Consider the following 14005-nt stretch of genomic DNA (forward strand, 5'->3'; position numbering starts at 1 on the left):
ACAAGCACATATAGACGATCGGCGGGCTATGGAGCCGCCGATCATCTATATGTGAAACACCCGGTAACTGGTGTTTGCTTTGGTCGGGTATTTTCTGCCCGTGCGTGCCCGAGCAGAAAGAAAATTCCGTCCGGCAACCCGCCAATGCTGCAGTGCCGTCCGTCCGTTTTTTTTACAATGGGCGGACGGCAAGTGGTTAATAAGTAAGTTTACAATCATCTAATGGACATGGTTATTAGGAGTGGGATAGACGTTATGGGCATTCATTATAGACATACAGATTTAGTTTTTAGTTTTTGACCATAGATACTCTTTAACTGCTTTACGTCTGCTGCAGGTCTGTATGCAGCGGTAAACCAAAACAGTTATATCAAGATCATGGCTGATGCAGCAGCCATGATCTTGGTATTTGTTTTTTGTTTTTTTTACAACTGGCAATAAATGTTTACATACAAGCTTTCCAGCAGCTATAGAGACACCTGATCGCTTGTATGGTACTGGAGAGTGTGACAACCGTGCGAGAACTGCTCAAGATCTGAATGGCCTAGTTGTGAACCTAGCCTGAAGCAGGCCATACATTATTCATTATTGGAATTTCGAGCGGTTGTTGATGAACCCTCCCTCGATCTCTGATTGAAGGAGACCGTCGGAAAATCTTCAAACGGAGCAGGCATGCAGTCGGCTGCCTCTGTTCGGACATTCTGACAGCGGCCCGCAGGTTGGATGAAGAAAATATTACAGTGTATGGCCAGCTTTAGTTCTGAGAAGAGTACACTTTGTTCTCACAATACTACTTCTTTAATAAAGAAAGTGTTTACCCCTTGGCTTTCTTTGCCTCACTATTACTAGCAGTTAGTCAAGTTTTTTGCCTTGCTTGCTCATGTGATAGCTGTAATGATCAATATTGTGTATCATCTTATTGCATTGACAGATTCTTATCCCTTGTGCCAGTCCACAAAGCATCTATGGCAATGCACAACTAGGAAAAGTTTACTAAAATTCTCCCTTAAAGGAGAACTATGAGGTGAGTGCTTTTCACTCACCTCATAGTTCTAGCCGACCTGTGACAATGAGACTGTCACAGGTCAGCTCAGTAGATCGGGAGGTGAGCGAACACATGCCGGTGTTCGCTCACTTCTCGATCCTGTCACGGCTCTCTGCCGTGACAGGGGAGGGGATGGATTCCCCGCTCCGATCCCACAGCGTTGACTGGCGGAACGGACGGGGGAGGGGCGGGTACAGTGGGCTCTGCCTTTAGATAGGCAGAGCCAGCTGTCACTCACGCAGCTGGGCAGATCTCGACATCGATGTCGGGTTCCGCTCCGGCTGTGGCGTCTCAGTATACCGCGAGCTGTAGCTCGCGGTATACTGAGCTTAGGGTAACGGGAGGACGCTAGTTTGTGTCCTCCCGTTACCCTAAGGAGAACTATGGGGAAAAGCCCTGACCCCATAGTTCTCCTTTTAACACTTCAGTTGGGATATTTCAAGCAGCTTTTCCCTAGTTCTTGGGATGTCTGGTTTACATCCTTTGTGTTTTTAATAATAAGAGTTCATCTGACGTTTTTGTCTAAATATAGCCCAAGAGGAAAAGAAGGTTTTTTTTTTGTTGATCTTTGTTTATGAAGGTTGTACTGGAACAAGAGGTGGCAGTTAAACATTTTAAGCCAGTGTTTTGCCTTGGTAAACATTGTATCAAGTGTGCTAAGTAGCAAATTAATGAAACCTTAATCTTTCGAAGTTTATTTTTGCAAGTTAAAGTTTTATACCTTGTGATTTGCGTAGTCACATCCAGGCCAAGTACATGTGGGTGCTGAATAGTGATGCACACCAAGAATCTGTGTTAAAGCTGAATTTGCGTAAAAGCAAAAATGTAACCTTGCCCTACCCCTGCCCCACTGAACGAATTGAGAGTTAAGTAAAGCCAAACTTTTTTTTTGGGGGGGGGGTTTAGTTCTTTTTTGGGGTCATAGGAGTACGTTCAATAATGTACTCCTGTCACCCAAATTCAGCAAATAGCGGGCTAATGCCTAATATCAGCTGAGAGTGCAAATCTGCTTCACAGGTGAGAATAGTCCCAACAAAAATGTCAGAATCCGCCTGGCTGCCCGATTGACAGCTTGTTCTGCCTTTCTAGAGCCAGAGCCAGCCATGCCCACCTCCTTCCCTGTTTGTCTCTCCAATGAGCACTGGTGAACAGAGAGGGGTAGTCTTTTGTCTTCTCTGCAGAGTGAAGAGACCAAAAGCTGACCGATCAGTGTTAACATAATCACTCAGCTCTCATTGTTTGAGCCAGCCAGCTTGTGACCGCTGCAGTGTCCCGTACCGGCTTCAAGCAGCAGGAAGAGTGTTTTACTCTCCCCACACTTCTCCTTTAACTGTTTGCTTTGCCTAGGGATGGTATATAAGTTGACATGACATACTTACGTAAGTCCTCCTTTTATTCTGCAGGCAGTGATGTCCTCCATTGTCTGACACTCTGGAATGTGGGCAGGCTCGCCCCTTCTTCCAGTACAGTGCAGAACACTTGGCCCTTAAGGGTAAATTTAACAGCAGCCCAACGTTGGACTTTAAATACATAAGTATATCACCTTATTCATCTTCTGGGTAAAATTTGTGAAAATCTTCTTCCTTTTTTGGGGGGGGGGAGTTCATGTTTAAATTGACTGTGTTAAGTATGGCATATGTCAGGAGCAACAGTAGGAAAAGGCATACAGGCAGCAGTAAAAATCTAAAGGAGATTGTAAGTCATTGTTCATTCATTCACATTTTGAGCCAGGGCAGTACATTTATTGTAGGATTAAATGCTCCTGCATGGCAGTCTAAACAAGAACCAAATCAGGTTAACATGATGCATAAGCCTCATAAAGTAAACAAAATACTTCCTTTAGCGTCCCTAAATGAGCCAAACCCTCCTTTTATTTGTGTCTCATATGCTGCCCTTTCCAGACACTGCAGCTCACAGGTCCCAAGTGCTGACAGACAGGCTTTTGAGTCAGCAGTGACAATGCTGATAGCCACTTACCCTGCAACATCTTCTCATCCCACTGTAGTAGTGCAAGCAGGCATAGTCTGCATGAGAGTGGCAACTCTGCTCTGAATTCAGAAGCAATGCAGCATAATTGTCAAAAAATCACAGGAAGTTACATTGGGTGGACTTTATTTGTGGGACTTTGCAGGTGGACAAAGAGAACACTGCAAGTGCGGATGCACGTACAAATAAGTGCTGTAGCACATTTATTTTTATGAAGGCCACAGTTCTATGTTAAGTTTTGTGAATAATATTAGATACTTGCTTTGTTCTATTTTTGCATTTACCAGGTCTTGAAGTGTCTACTATATTCGGAATCTTTCAATTTGACTTGACATCATGGTATTTAGTCTTCAACAGGCAGCAAGCCACTTTGGAATGTTCACATAAGCATGGAATTATATTGTGTCTATAGTCTGCACCTGGTAGCAAGAAAATGGAAATATTCTTAACTGGCCACAGTGGAGAAATTTAGACCCAGTATAAGTTTAACATAATATAAGTGAATGAGTATTATTTCCCAAGGTGAATATTTTGCTGCCCTGGCTCAAATAACTATAAAAGTGGAATTAATGTGGAGCTCCAGTAAAACAGCTGATTACACAATTAAAATACTCGTATCTCTTTTCTCTTGCCATGTTTGTTTTGTATGCCTCGTTGTTCCAAATTAAAACTTTGTGCGATGGAAAAAAAAAAGAAATACTCATATGATATCTGATAAAATGGCAATCCTCAATGCTGTTGCACTATCTTTTTGAGTAAGTCTGTACCAGGGGTAGGCAACCTTGGAACTCCAGCTGTGGTGAAACTGCAATTCTTATCATGGCCCCTGCCTTTTGGGAGTCACGCCTGTGGCTGTCGTAGTCTTCCAATGCCTCATGGGATTTGTAGTCCCAACAAAGCTGGTGTGCTGAGGTTGCCTACCCCTGGCCTATGTGGTCCATTACTTGCAAGATTTATAGTAGTTGCTCATATGACATTATCCCCTTGTTGCCTTATTTTAAAGATCCCAAAATATGGCAGATGAGGCAATGTCATTAGTTTAATTTTATGCAATTGGGCAATTCAAAATCCTTGCATATTATTCATTCTATAATGTGAGCCCTGGGGGTTACCTACTACAAGCTCACGCTAATAAGCAATTGGAAAATGCTAAAATGTGATGATAGAAAAGTGAAAGTAATTTACTGGGGAAAATCATGTATCGACTAATCCATCCCTTTTTTTTTATTTTATATATTTGTTAATGCTTGCCTAAAGTTTGGTGAAGGGAGATCCTTCTGCATCGCTGCCCATCATCAGCTACGCATTTACTGCTTATTCAACACACATCGCAGAGATCCTGGTGTCTTTAGATGTTGAACTTTCTGCAAAGAGTGATATGAGGTTTATTGATGCTGTTTACAAGGTAAGGTATATTTCTGTTCTCTGTCTTAGCAATACTGAAATTGATCCTGGTATTACAGAAATAGCAGTGATTAAAGGAGAACTTTATAATTACAAATGTAGCCAAAATTAATGGCATGTTAAGTCTTTCTTTATAACTTTCTACATCCCCGGCTCAGCACCTGAAATCATTCAAGTAGTAGGACTGTGGCCACTTGCTGATGAGAGATTTAGAGAGGAGACAGTGAATGAAACCGTTGTCTTTGTGGGCACCAGTTAGACTAGCCCAGACCTTGGTAAAGAATTAGGGAGGTGATCAGTTAGCTCACCGAGACCAGGCGGAGTTTAAATATACAAGAAGCACACAAAAAGAACTGCAGGCTCAGAAAATGTGGCCCGACTTTTTAGTGAAAACCAGCTTTGAAGATTAGAACACATTGATAAAGAATCAAGATAATGATTCAATCTACGCAATGTTTAACGTAAGTTTAAAGCGGACCTTTACACTCAAAAATCAAATTCTACCAATGCATCCCTCTATGTATTATGATTAATAATAACATAGGCATGTCAGGTGTAAAATGCTGTGACTTTGAAATACTTAAATATATGCAGAACATTCACTTTGTGCTTTGAAAGTGCAAATTACTTCAGTTTGCAAACCCAATGCACAGTGGGATTGCCTTGTCATCAGCAGAGCATTGCTGGGAAATCTCATTTCAGTGAAAGGCATTTTCCTCCCCTGAGAAGATGTGCATGGTCACATGTGCCAGATTTTCAAGAAGTAATAGGAGAGCTAGTAATCTGCCCTTCGTTAACATGGTCACTGTCAGAAGGCTGGGGAAGAAAAGAGAAATAAGAACACAAAGCATCCAATTATCTGGAAGTATGTGTTTGTAGAATGCCATTACTAAACATTTCTAAAGCTGTGTTTGTTGTTATTTTAAAGATATGGGTAAAGGTCCGCTTTAAGGCTCCTTTTAAGACTCTAAAGAAGTACCAAATCCATTCAAGAAGTTCCCATACATCCATGTATTCAATGCACAAGCCTCATAACGTAAACAAAAAGCGTCCTTTACCATCCCTGACAGCCAAATCCTCAATTTGTATCTCACCAGCTTCCCCTTGCAGACACTGCAGCTCACAGTGGGCGGCGTTTCAGCAACGATGGTGCGGCACCATTGCCACACCATCACTAGAAGCTGTGGTGGGTGAACTTCACTGACAGTTATTTGTAGGACTTTGCTGGGAGACCAAAAACTGTGCAGATGCACTTATAATAAAGTACTGCGGCACATATTTTTTTAAACAGGAGGCCATCATTTTTGTTTGCTCTGTGGTCTGTATTATGATGTACAAAAACATTTTTATTTCAATTTTTTTTGCAGGTTCTTCGAGATATATTCCATTACAAGCCTGTACTTACAAAGCAGCAGTTTCTTCAGTGCGCCTTCTCTGAAAGGAAGATACAAACAGTCTGTGACATTATTGACTGTGTGGTGAAAAAACATAAGGAAATCGCAAATCAGACAAAGGTACCAAATTTATCCTTCCATGTACTGTTATACTTAATTTGAGCTCCAGGGTTTCTTAAAAAGAAAGCAAAGCTTATAGGTAACAAATAGGGATGCACCGATACCGGTTCTTTCTGTATCAAGTATGAGTACCAATATTTTTTTTTTACGGTACTCGGCAATAGCGATACCAGAAATCCCTTTAAAGAAGCCAGGCGGCATGTAATGACTCGCCACATGGTCTCCTGATTAGCCGTGCGGCGTGTAAAGACTCGCCACCCGGCTTCCCCTTTTAGCAGGGAAGCCGTCCCCATGCTTCTCGTCACTAGGTGACGAGAAAGCACGGAGTCGGCTTTCTGGCCAATCAGGAAGCCGTGCGCCGTGTAATGATACGCCGCCCAGCTTCCTGATTGGCCGGGAACCCGGCTCCTTCGTCATGAGGTGACGAGGGAGCATGAAGCCAGTTTCCCGACCAATCAGGAAGCCGGGCAGCGTGTAATGACTCGCTGCCCGGCTTCCTGATACCGGAAGTACTTGGCATCGGCACCAATACTTGTATCGGTGCATCCCTAGTAGCAAGCATTAACAAACAAATGTGTGGCAATAAATAACAATGTAGTTTACACAAAAACAATAAAAAGCAGCAATTTATGGGAGTGTATTAAAAGCGGGTAGCAGGTCCTGCATGAGGTCACTGCAGTAGCCATTACTACATGCCTCAGTAGCACTTTTACAAACAATGTGGGTGTGCATGGGGCTTCCACAATGTTTTGGTGCCTATTTATAGTGTGCTGATTTCAGAGTAAAAAAAAAAACCTAAAGCAAAATGAAATAATCTGGACAATCTCTTTTTCTTTTTCTTTGCTTGGTATGCTGTGTTTTGGGATACTTCCTTTGGAAGATCATTTCATTTTTCATTTTCTTTTGGTATTTGTGAGAAGGTATGCTTCATTTCTGATTTCCAACACTGACACTTCTGGGCGAAAACCTTTTGAAAATGTCTTAATTATAAATTGGCCGAGTTTCTTTGTCCAGTTGATCTGGAGTCCATTAGCAGCTGATGAAATAGTTTGTGGCCTAGGAAATGTGATTTTGTTTTAAGAAGGACATGTGTTCACAATTTTCCCATTAACCTTGCCTTATTATAGGGAATGTATTCTACAGTGCATGACTTCCAAAGTGAAATAATGGCCATGGCACAAGTATCTGTAGTTATTTGTTTTTCTTTTTAGGTGCGTTTAAATAGTAAACATGGCGTTTGGTTTGACTATACATTCTTTGCCTAATCTCTTTTGTCATGCTTTGGCCTGCAAATTGGTGTAGAGGGCGGGAGATTATTTATCAAATTTTTGTCCTGTCTAGAATTCTCTAGTCTTCATCTAGTGCTTTTCTAACACTATTAGTCTACTGTTTATCTAAACCCTGAATATGATGTATCCGCTTCCAGCATGACTAATTCTATCACACAATTTTCCAAACAAGTGATGTCAAGTTAGCATGTGTAGCCCCGTTGAGTTCTTTCTCAAAGGCACAATGATCACCATCGAGTCAGTTTACCAAAGCTTAATGCATTCTGTATTTTTATTACCATTGATTTGTTTACACAATAAATAAACACATTTATAATATTGCGCCGATCTGCTTGGTTTACTGCAGGACATTATATTATCACTTATGTGGTATTTTGCCTGTTAGTTCACAAATTACGGCTTCATTAAATACTGTTAACTTCTGACTACAATTAGGTTTGAGTTTCTTTAAAGGAGAACTATGACATGAGTGATTTCCACTCACGTCATAGTTCTAAGCCGACCTGTGACAATGAGACTGTCACAGGTCGGCTCAGTAGATCGGGAGGTGAGGGAAAACATACCGGGTTCCCTCACCTCTCGATCCTGTCACGGCTCTCTGCCGTGACAGGGGGAGGGGCTGGATTCCCCTCTCCCCGCTCCGATCTGCCAGCGCTGACTGGCGGAACGGATGGGGGAGGGGGCGGGTACAGCTGGCTCTGCCTCTAGATAGGCAGAGCCAGCTGTCACTCACGCAGCTGGGCGGATCCCGTCATCTAAGTCGGGATCCGCTCCAGGTGCGGCGTCTCAGTATACCGCGAGCTGTAGCTCGCGGTATACTGAGCTTAGGGTGACGGGAGGACGCTAGTTTGTGTCCTCCCGTTACCCCAAAGAGAACTATGGGGAAAAACACTGACCCCATAGTTCCCCTTTAAGCTCTCAATTAAGGAGAGCAGAAAGAAGGAGTCATTCGAGTGGAGGTGAATGACTGCTGAGCAATAAAGGCTTTAATATGGTTAAATAATTGTTTAATACTAACTGCAACCATTCCACGCCTGTGCGATATTTGTTTTGTCAAATAAACATGATTCTCCTAATAGAATTATGAACTATTACTCAACACCAATGGGAGGCAGTTTGGCACACAGCTGCAAGTTCCTCTGTGTGCTCCTTGTATAACGAGAATCAATACAAAATAATTTTTGTGGTACCATACCCCTGAATTTCTCTGTTCAATCTTCCCAGTCACAGGAGGCTGAGAGGTGTGGTAGGAGAGACGCCGGCCACTCACTCGCTCTCCTCCTGCAGCGCTCGGCCACCTGTGAGAGTTTCTCTCCTCCCCGCTGGGACACAGAGCTGCGCCCAGTGGGGAGGAGAGAAAGAATGGATGCACCGCTATATCGGCCAGATAATTGCACTTTCTGCATTATGCCAGAAGTGCCATTTTCGGCCAATATGATGGTGCATCCCTAATAAATAGCATTAATTTTGAAAGCACAACAGTCTATCAAAGATAGTGGTAAATGAGGTGGTAATATTGGTAGTAGTACCTGCAGTTCCAGTACTTTTTTGTTAATAGTTAATGTACTTAAATGCATTTTTGAGCTTTAACTTAGTTTAGTGTCCCTTCAGTGCTCGTTTTGTGTAAAAAAAAAAAACTCATCCGAACTCCGAACTTCCTCCCGGCTGTCCCGTCTGCAAGACGTGTTTAGGAATTGGCTGCTCTATTGTGAAAGGTGACTTTTGTAATTCTTCATATGGATAGGGTGGTGCTGAGACCATCCCAAAAAGATTTCCTTGCACTGTTTGGATGTAGTACAGGCCACTGCATTTATTTGACAAGCGGATAACCTTTGCACACTGCATGTGAGCTACCTCAAGGGGCACCTTGCTTCTGACTCCACCATTGCTTAGTGGATTAGGCAGGTCATTACTAAAGCTTATTTCTTGAAGGACAGGTTTTCTCATTTTCCGGTTAAGGCTCACTTGACTACGTCTGTCAGTGCCTCTTTGGCCTTTCAGCAGGCATCTGCTTTTCAGATTTGCAAGGCCACAACCTGGTCTTCAGTTCATACATTGGTAAACTTTATGAAGTGGATGGTCAGGCCTCTGCTAAAACCAGCTTTGGTCACAAGGTGCTTCAGCCTGCTCTTTGAGTTCAGGATTGGCTCCCTTGTTGGTTCTTGTGGACCCCTCAGTGGTATTGCTCAGGGGAATCCTAGGATCTATTGTAAGCTCTCACAAACAGGGCCGCTTTTTAACCCTATTGTATTGCCACTGTGCTGTCTCCCTACATTTTGTAAAGCAATGCACAAACTGTTGGCGCTATATAAATCCTATATAATAATAATAATAATCTATGGTTAGATGAGCTTGTGTCCTGTACTGTACGATTTAATAAAATGTTTGACTCTCCCCTCTGTCGTGGTGGGTTTCCTCACATTGCTTGCTACAAAACAGAGGATAGCTGGGAATGGGACAGATTATACAGGCCAGTGTCCAATCACCTAAAGGTGGCTGCATGTAACTGAGGATCTATGATAAAAGGAGCTTGCATCCTATACTGTACTCCAAGAAAAGGGTTTTACAGGTAAGTCAAAAAATAAATTATATTCCAGCTAAATGCGCTTCTGTTTTGTGGAACCAAAGTGAACTCTCAAGCCAAGCTTTAACCCCTTCATGACTGAGCTTGTTTTTAGTTTCTGTTCGTAAATGACTGACACACTTTTGACATTTTTGCTGTGTGATTCTTCCACGTCAGTAATATACTTTCTTACAAAGTGCACCCACACATATTATATATTGTTTTTTAGAGGACAGATAGGGCTACATATTTATATCACATATGTGCGTCTAACGCCTCACTTAGGACAAATAAAATATAAAAAAAGAGGAAAAAACCGTTTAAAAAAAACACTTTTTTCCCAGTTTTGATTTGTAGTATTTTTTTTACAAAACCAGCACAGCTAAAAAAATGCAATAAATACATTCATTTATTTGTCCCTTATTTTATTTTATTTTTTACACATTTTTTTATTTTTTTTACACTTTTCACAATTTTTTTTTTTTTTTACACTTTTCACTTTTTTTTTTAACTTAAAAATGTTATTTTATTTATTTAATTATATCAAGCAGATTTTGTGAATTAATCTCACTGTTACTGCATGATAAATTAATAAATTTTTGGTTATTATCAGGCTGCTTCAAACTTCAGAACAGCCGATAATAAGTTAGTGACACTGATCCTGCAGCAGTTCAGGATTCAGCTGTTACTAAATGTTTTCTGATTGTTGCAACAACGATCAGCAAACAAACATTCTTCTTCCAGGAATAGATACATTGTAGGAATAGACACATTTTGTATCTATTCATGAAAGAAAAAAAAAAAGCCAGTATAGCTTGAGAGAGATATCTCTCGATCTATACGAGCTGTCAGAATGCCGGCAAAAGCCGGCATCTGTGTCCGCTTTGCTTTGACTCTCAGACACCCGATATTAAGGTATCGGGTGTCTGAAAAAGGTTAACCCTTTCATTGATGAATGCCTCTGTAGTAAGGGCAGCCATTAATGAATGTTAAAAGCTGATTCTCAGCGATTAACAGCCCTCTAAAGCAGCAAATAACTCGTCACGTACAGTGTACGTGACAAGTCATTTGGTCCCTTTGTGGCTGGACGTACAGTGTACGTCTCCCGTCACGAAGGGGTTAAACTTTGTTTAACTAAAATGTGGAGAGATAATTAGTCATAGACTTCACCTTGCAGATTGTGTATATGTTTTTGTACAAGATGTTCTAGTGTCCAAAGGAAACTCTGTAAAGCATGCTGGGAGATGCCTTTCAAACATTCTAACAACCTGCTGAAGACAAATCTTACATTTTACGGCCATCTGTTGTGAAGCATCATTCAAATTTCATTATAACTTTTTTGACAGTTTTTAGACTTTGGGCCATCCTGCTGTTACTACTCGTTCATTGGTCATAGTCATAGATGTTAATGGCAAGACTTCACAGCATATGATTAGCCAAAGCTTGTGATGCATTCAGTTATTGCATTAATGACATTTATTGATTTATTTCAGTAAGCAGAATGATGTGATCATAGATTTGTTTAAAATGATGGCTCACTTGTTCTGCCCATTGTGAATGGAAATGGTCTCAATGTGTCTGCTATAAATCAGTGTTTGGCAATTTTAATAAATTATGTATTCCTTTAAAATTTTAGCATTTTCCCATAAGTGTTTCCTTGTGTTTTGTATATTTAAAGTACCCTTTGGCATGTCTACATTTATAAATTGGACCCCCTAATTGTGTACAACTATTTTCTTACAATGCCATGTGGTTTTAAAAAACACCGTATTTTTCGCTCCATAAGACACACTTTTTTTCCCCCAAAAGGAAGGGAAAAATGTGCCTGCGTCTTATGGAGCGAATACCGGACATGCAGTTTCGGGCGCCGGGCGAGTCGTTTTTTGTACATTGAGCCGTGCTCCTGACGAGCGGAGCTGAATGTACAGTGGGAGCCGCTGCTCGTTTAATATAAGTGATCCGATTAGATCACTACCATTCTGTTTTATGTTTGATGTATTCTATGTTAAAACTTGTCTTTTTCTTCAAAAGCGTAAATTCTTGAGTACCATTAGTTAAGAAACTATGAAATGTAAACAAGAAAATCTACTTAAAGTGAAAGGTAAGCTAAACAACAACATACCCATTAATTGTTGCTTCACCATTGCTGTAATACATGTCTCAAACATTTTCTACTAAATCGTCTAAATATATTTTTTCCTATGTGTTCACGTGACCGCAGAGCTCCGGCTCTATCCTCTTTCTCTGATGTTGCAACTGGTGGGCATAAACTCTCTGCCAACCCATAGCTCTGGAGCTGTAGACACTAGCAGACAATGTTACTGAGCTATGGGATTCAATAACATTGTCATCTGCCAGAGACACGGACCAGTGGGAAATTTGCAGGCATGTGACTACATAGAACAAATGTACTTCAATATTAGTAGAAAGTGACTGCAGGAAGTATTAAAGCAATGGGGAATCAAAATGTAATGGGTACCGTATATTGTTGTGTAGCTTTTCCTTCCACTATAACACTGTTTTACATCTTGACAGCTATATATCGCATCCCTTTCTTGGAAAACTAATTGCTGCTTATAGGTGATCCAGCCAAATGTGATGTGATGAAGGCTTTCCATATGTTGCTGTGTGGTTGTGGATGCTTGGGATACATATTTCTCTAGCATTTCATGGAAAATAGTACATTCTCTTATTTGTTGGCATATATCTACTGGTAGCAAGCAGTAGAAATATTCCCCATGATTAAAAAAAAAAAAATTAAAACTTAGGCAAATGCCTAATTACTTACATGTGCCAGCACCTCTCGCTCCAGGCTGAAACAGTCCTGGCTCCCGAATGGCTGTGAAGAAGTGTGCGGGCACATGCACAGTAGAGGTGAGAACACAGACACTGAAGCTCAATTGACAGACGGGAGCGCATATTGGACAGACACCGTGGGACACGAGGAGTCTGCGGTGGATCAGAGACTATCACCAGCGCTGGAGAGACTCGGAAATAAGTGGAAAGAAGAAGATAATCTCTGCAAGAGGCATCAAAAAAGGTAAGTGTTTACAGCAACAACAAAAAAAAGTTACCTTTTGATGTCACTTTAAGTGGATATATTTTTTATATTCAGAAATTATTATAATTTAAAAGCCCATCAAGTTTTTTCTTTAGACTTTCAAAAGCTGTTTTTACAATCTGGATAGACTCAAAGTGCATCTATACCAACATTTTTCATTTATTTTTTAGTTTCGGATAAAGTGGAGATTTCCCTCACTTTCATTTATGGATACATTTAACCAGTCTGGAAGTGAGGGACAATCTACAACAGGAAAACCAACAAGAACAACAAAAATAGGTGAAAGGCGTTCTAAGATTACTCTTATTAACGTAACATGGGCCTTTCTGTAAAATGCTTACACTGTCTGGCAGCTGTCATTCCTGGGCTGAAGCTATTCAAGCATCATGTGCTTACAATACACTTATTTAAAAACATTTTTTTTATAAAAGGTGGGGAAAAAAAGTAATTATTTTTTTTGGGGGGCGGGGGTGTTTTAGTCTGACAAATTCTGCTGCGTGAGGTGTGTTGCAGTGCCATTCATTTCAATGGCACCCCACAGTGTGATCGCCTGCACTTTAACGCACGGTACCACAGCAAAACATTGTGCATGCAATTTTATTCTGAAGTAAACTTCAGTAAACTAAAAAATTTAATTTAATTTTTTTATTCGATTAAAAAAAAAATCTGAAAATAATCTTTAGTTGCAGCCCTATTAGGTATAGACATGTACCTGTAAGGTAAAAAGTTGGAGTTTATACGTGCCTCATCCCCATCTCCCAGTCGCGATGCTAAAATGAGGGTGATTGTTGTACTTACCTCTAGCTAGATCACACGTAATACAGAGCCAAAGAAGATCCTCTTGCAATGGATTGGAGTGTCTTCTCACCAGTTTTCACCTGCTTCACATTCCCCAGCAATCTTCCTGAAAGACAGGATGCATTGTACTGCAAGCACCACTTAAAAAAAAAGTTGGGCTTTTTTTAATCAAACAGGAAGTAAAGGAATCTTTCCAACAGAGCTTCCAGTGGCAATAAAACCTGACAGTTGTAATCTTTCCCCATTCTGTCCACAACTAAAAAGTATTTAGAGCTGAAAAGCCAGACAGTCCACAGTGGAGTCCATCAGGCAACATTTTGCTGTGCTGCTGGTTGGTTTTCTCTG

At 40.9% G+C, this 14005-nt stretch overlaps 1 protein-coding gene across 1 annotated transcript in view; it reads left to right on the forward strand.

The window, feature by feature from the left end:
* Window positions 1-14005, forward strand: part of CEP44 (centrosomal protein 44) — a 34694-nt gene that overhangs the window by 2534 nt on the left and 18155 nt on the right. Inside the window, exons 4-5 of the mRNA XM_018566522.1 lie at window positions 4289-4436; window positions 5803-5949. Coding sequence (XP_018422024.1) covers window positions 4289-4436; window positions 5803-5949 — 295 coding nt within the window. The remainder of the gene's footprint in view (window positions 1-4288; window positions 4437-5802; window positions 5950-14005) is intronic.

Source organism: Nanorana parkeri, unplaced genomic scaffold (assembly GCF_000935625.1).
Source record: "Nanorana parkeri isolate BGI_ZX_2015 unplaced genomic scaffold, ASM93562v1 scaffold956, whole genome shotgun sequence".
Lineage (NCBI taxonomy): Eukaryota > Metazoa > Chordata > Amphibia > Anura > Dicroglossidae > Nanorana > Nanorana parkeri.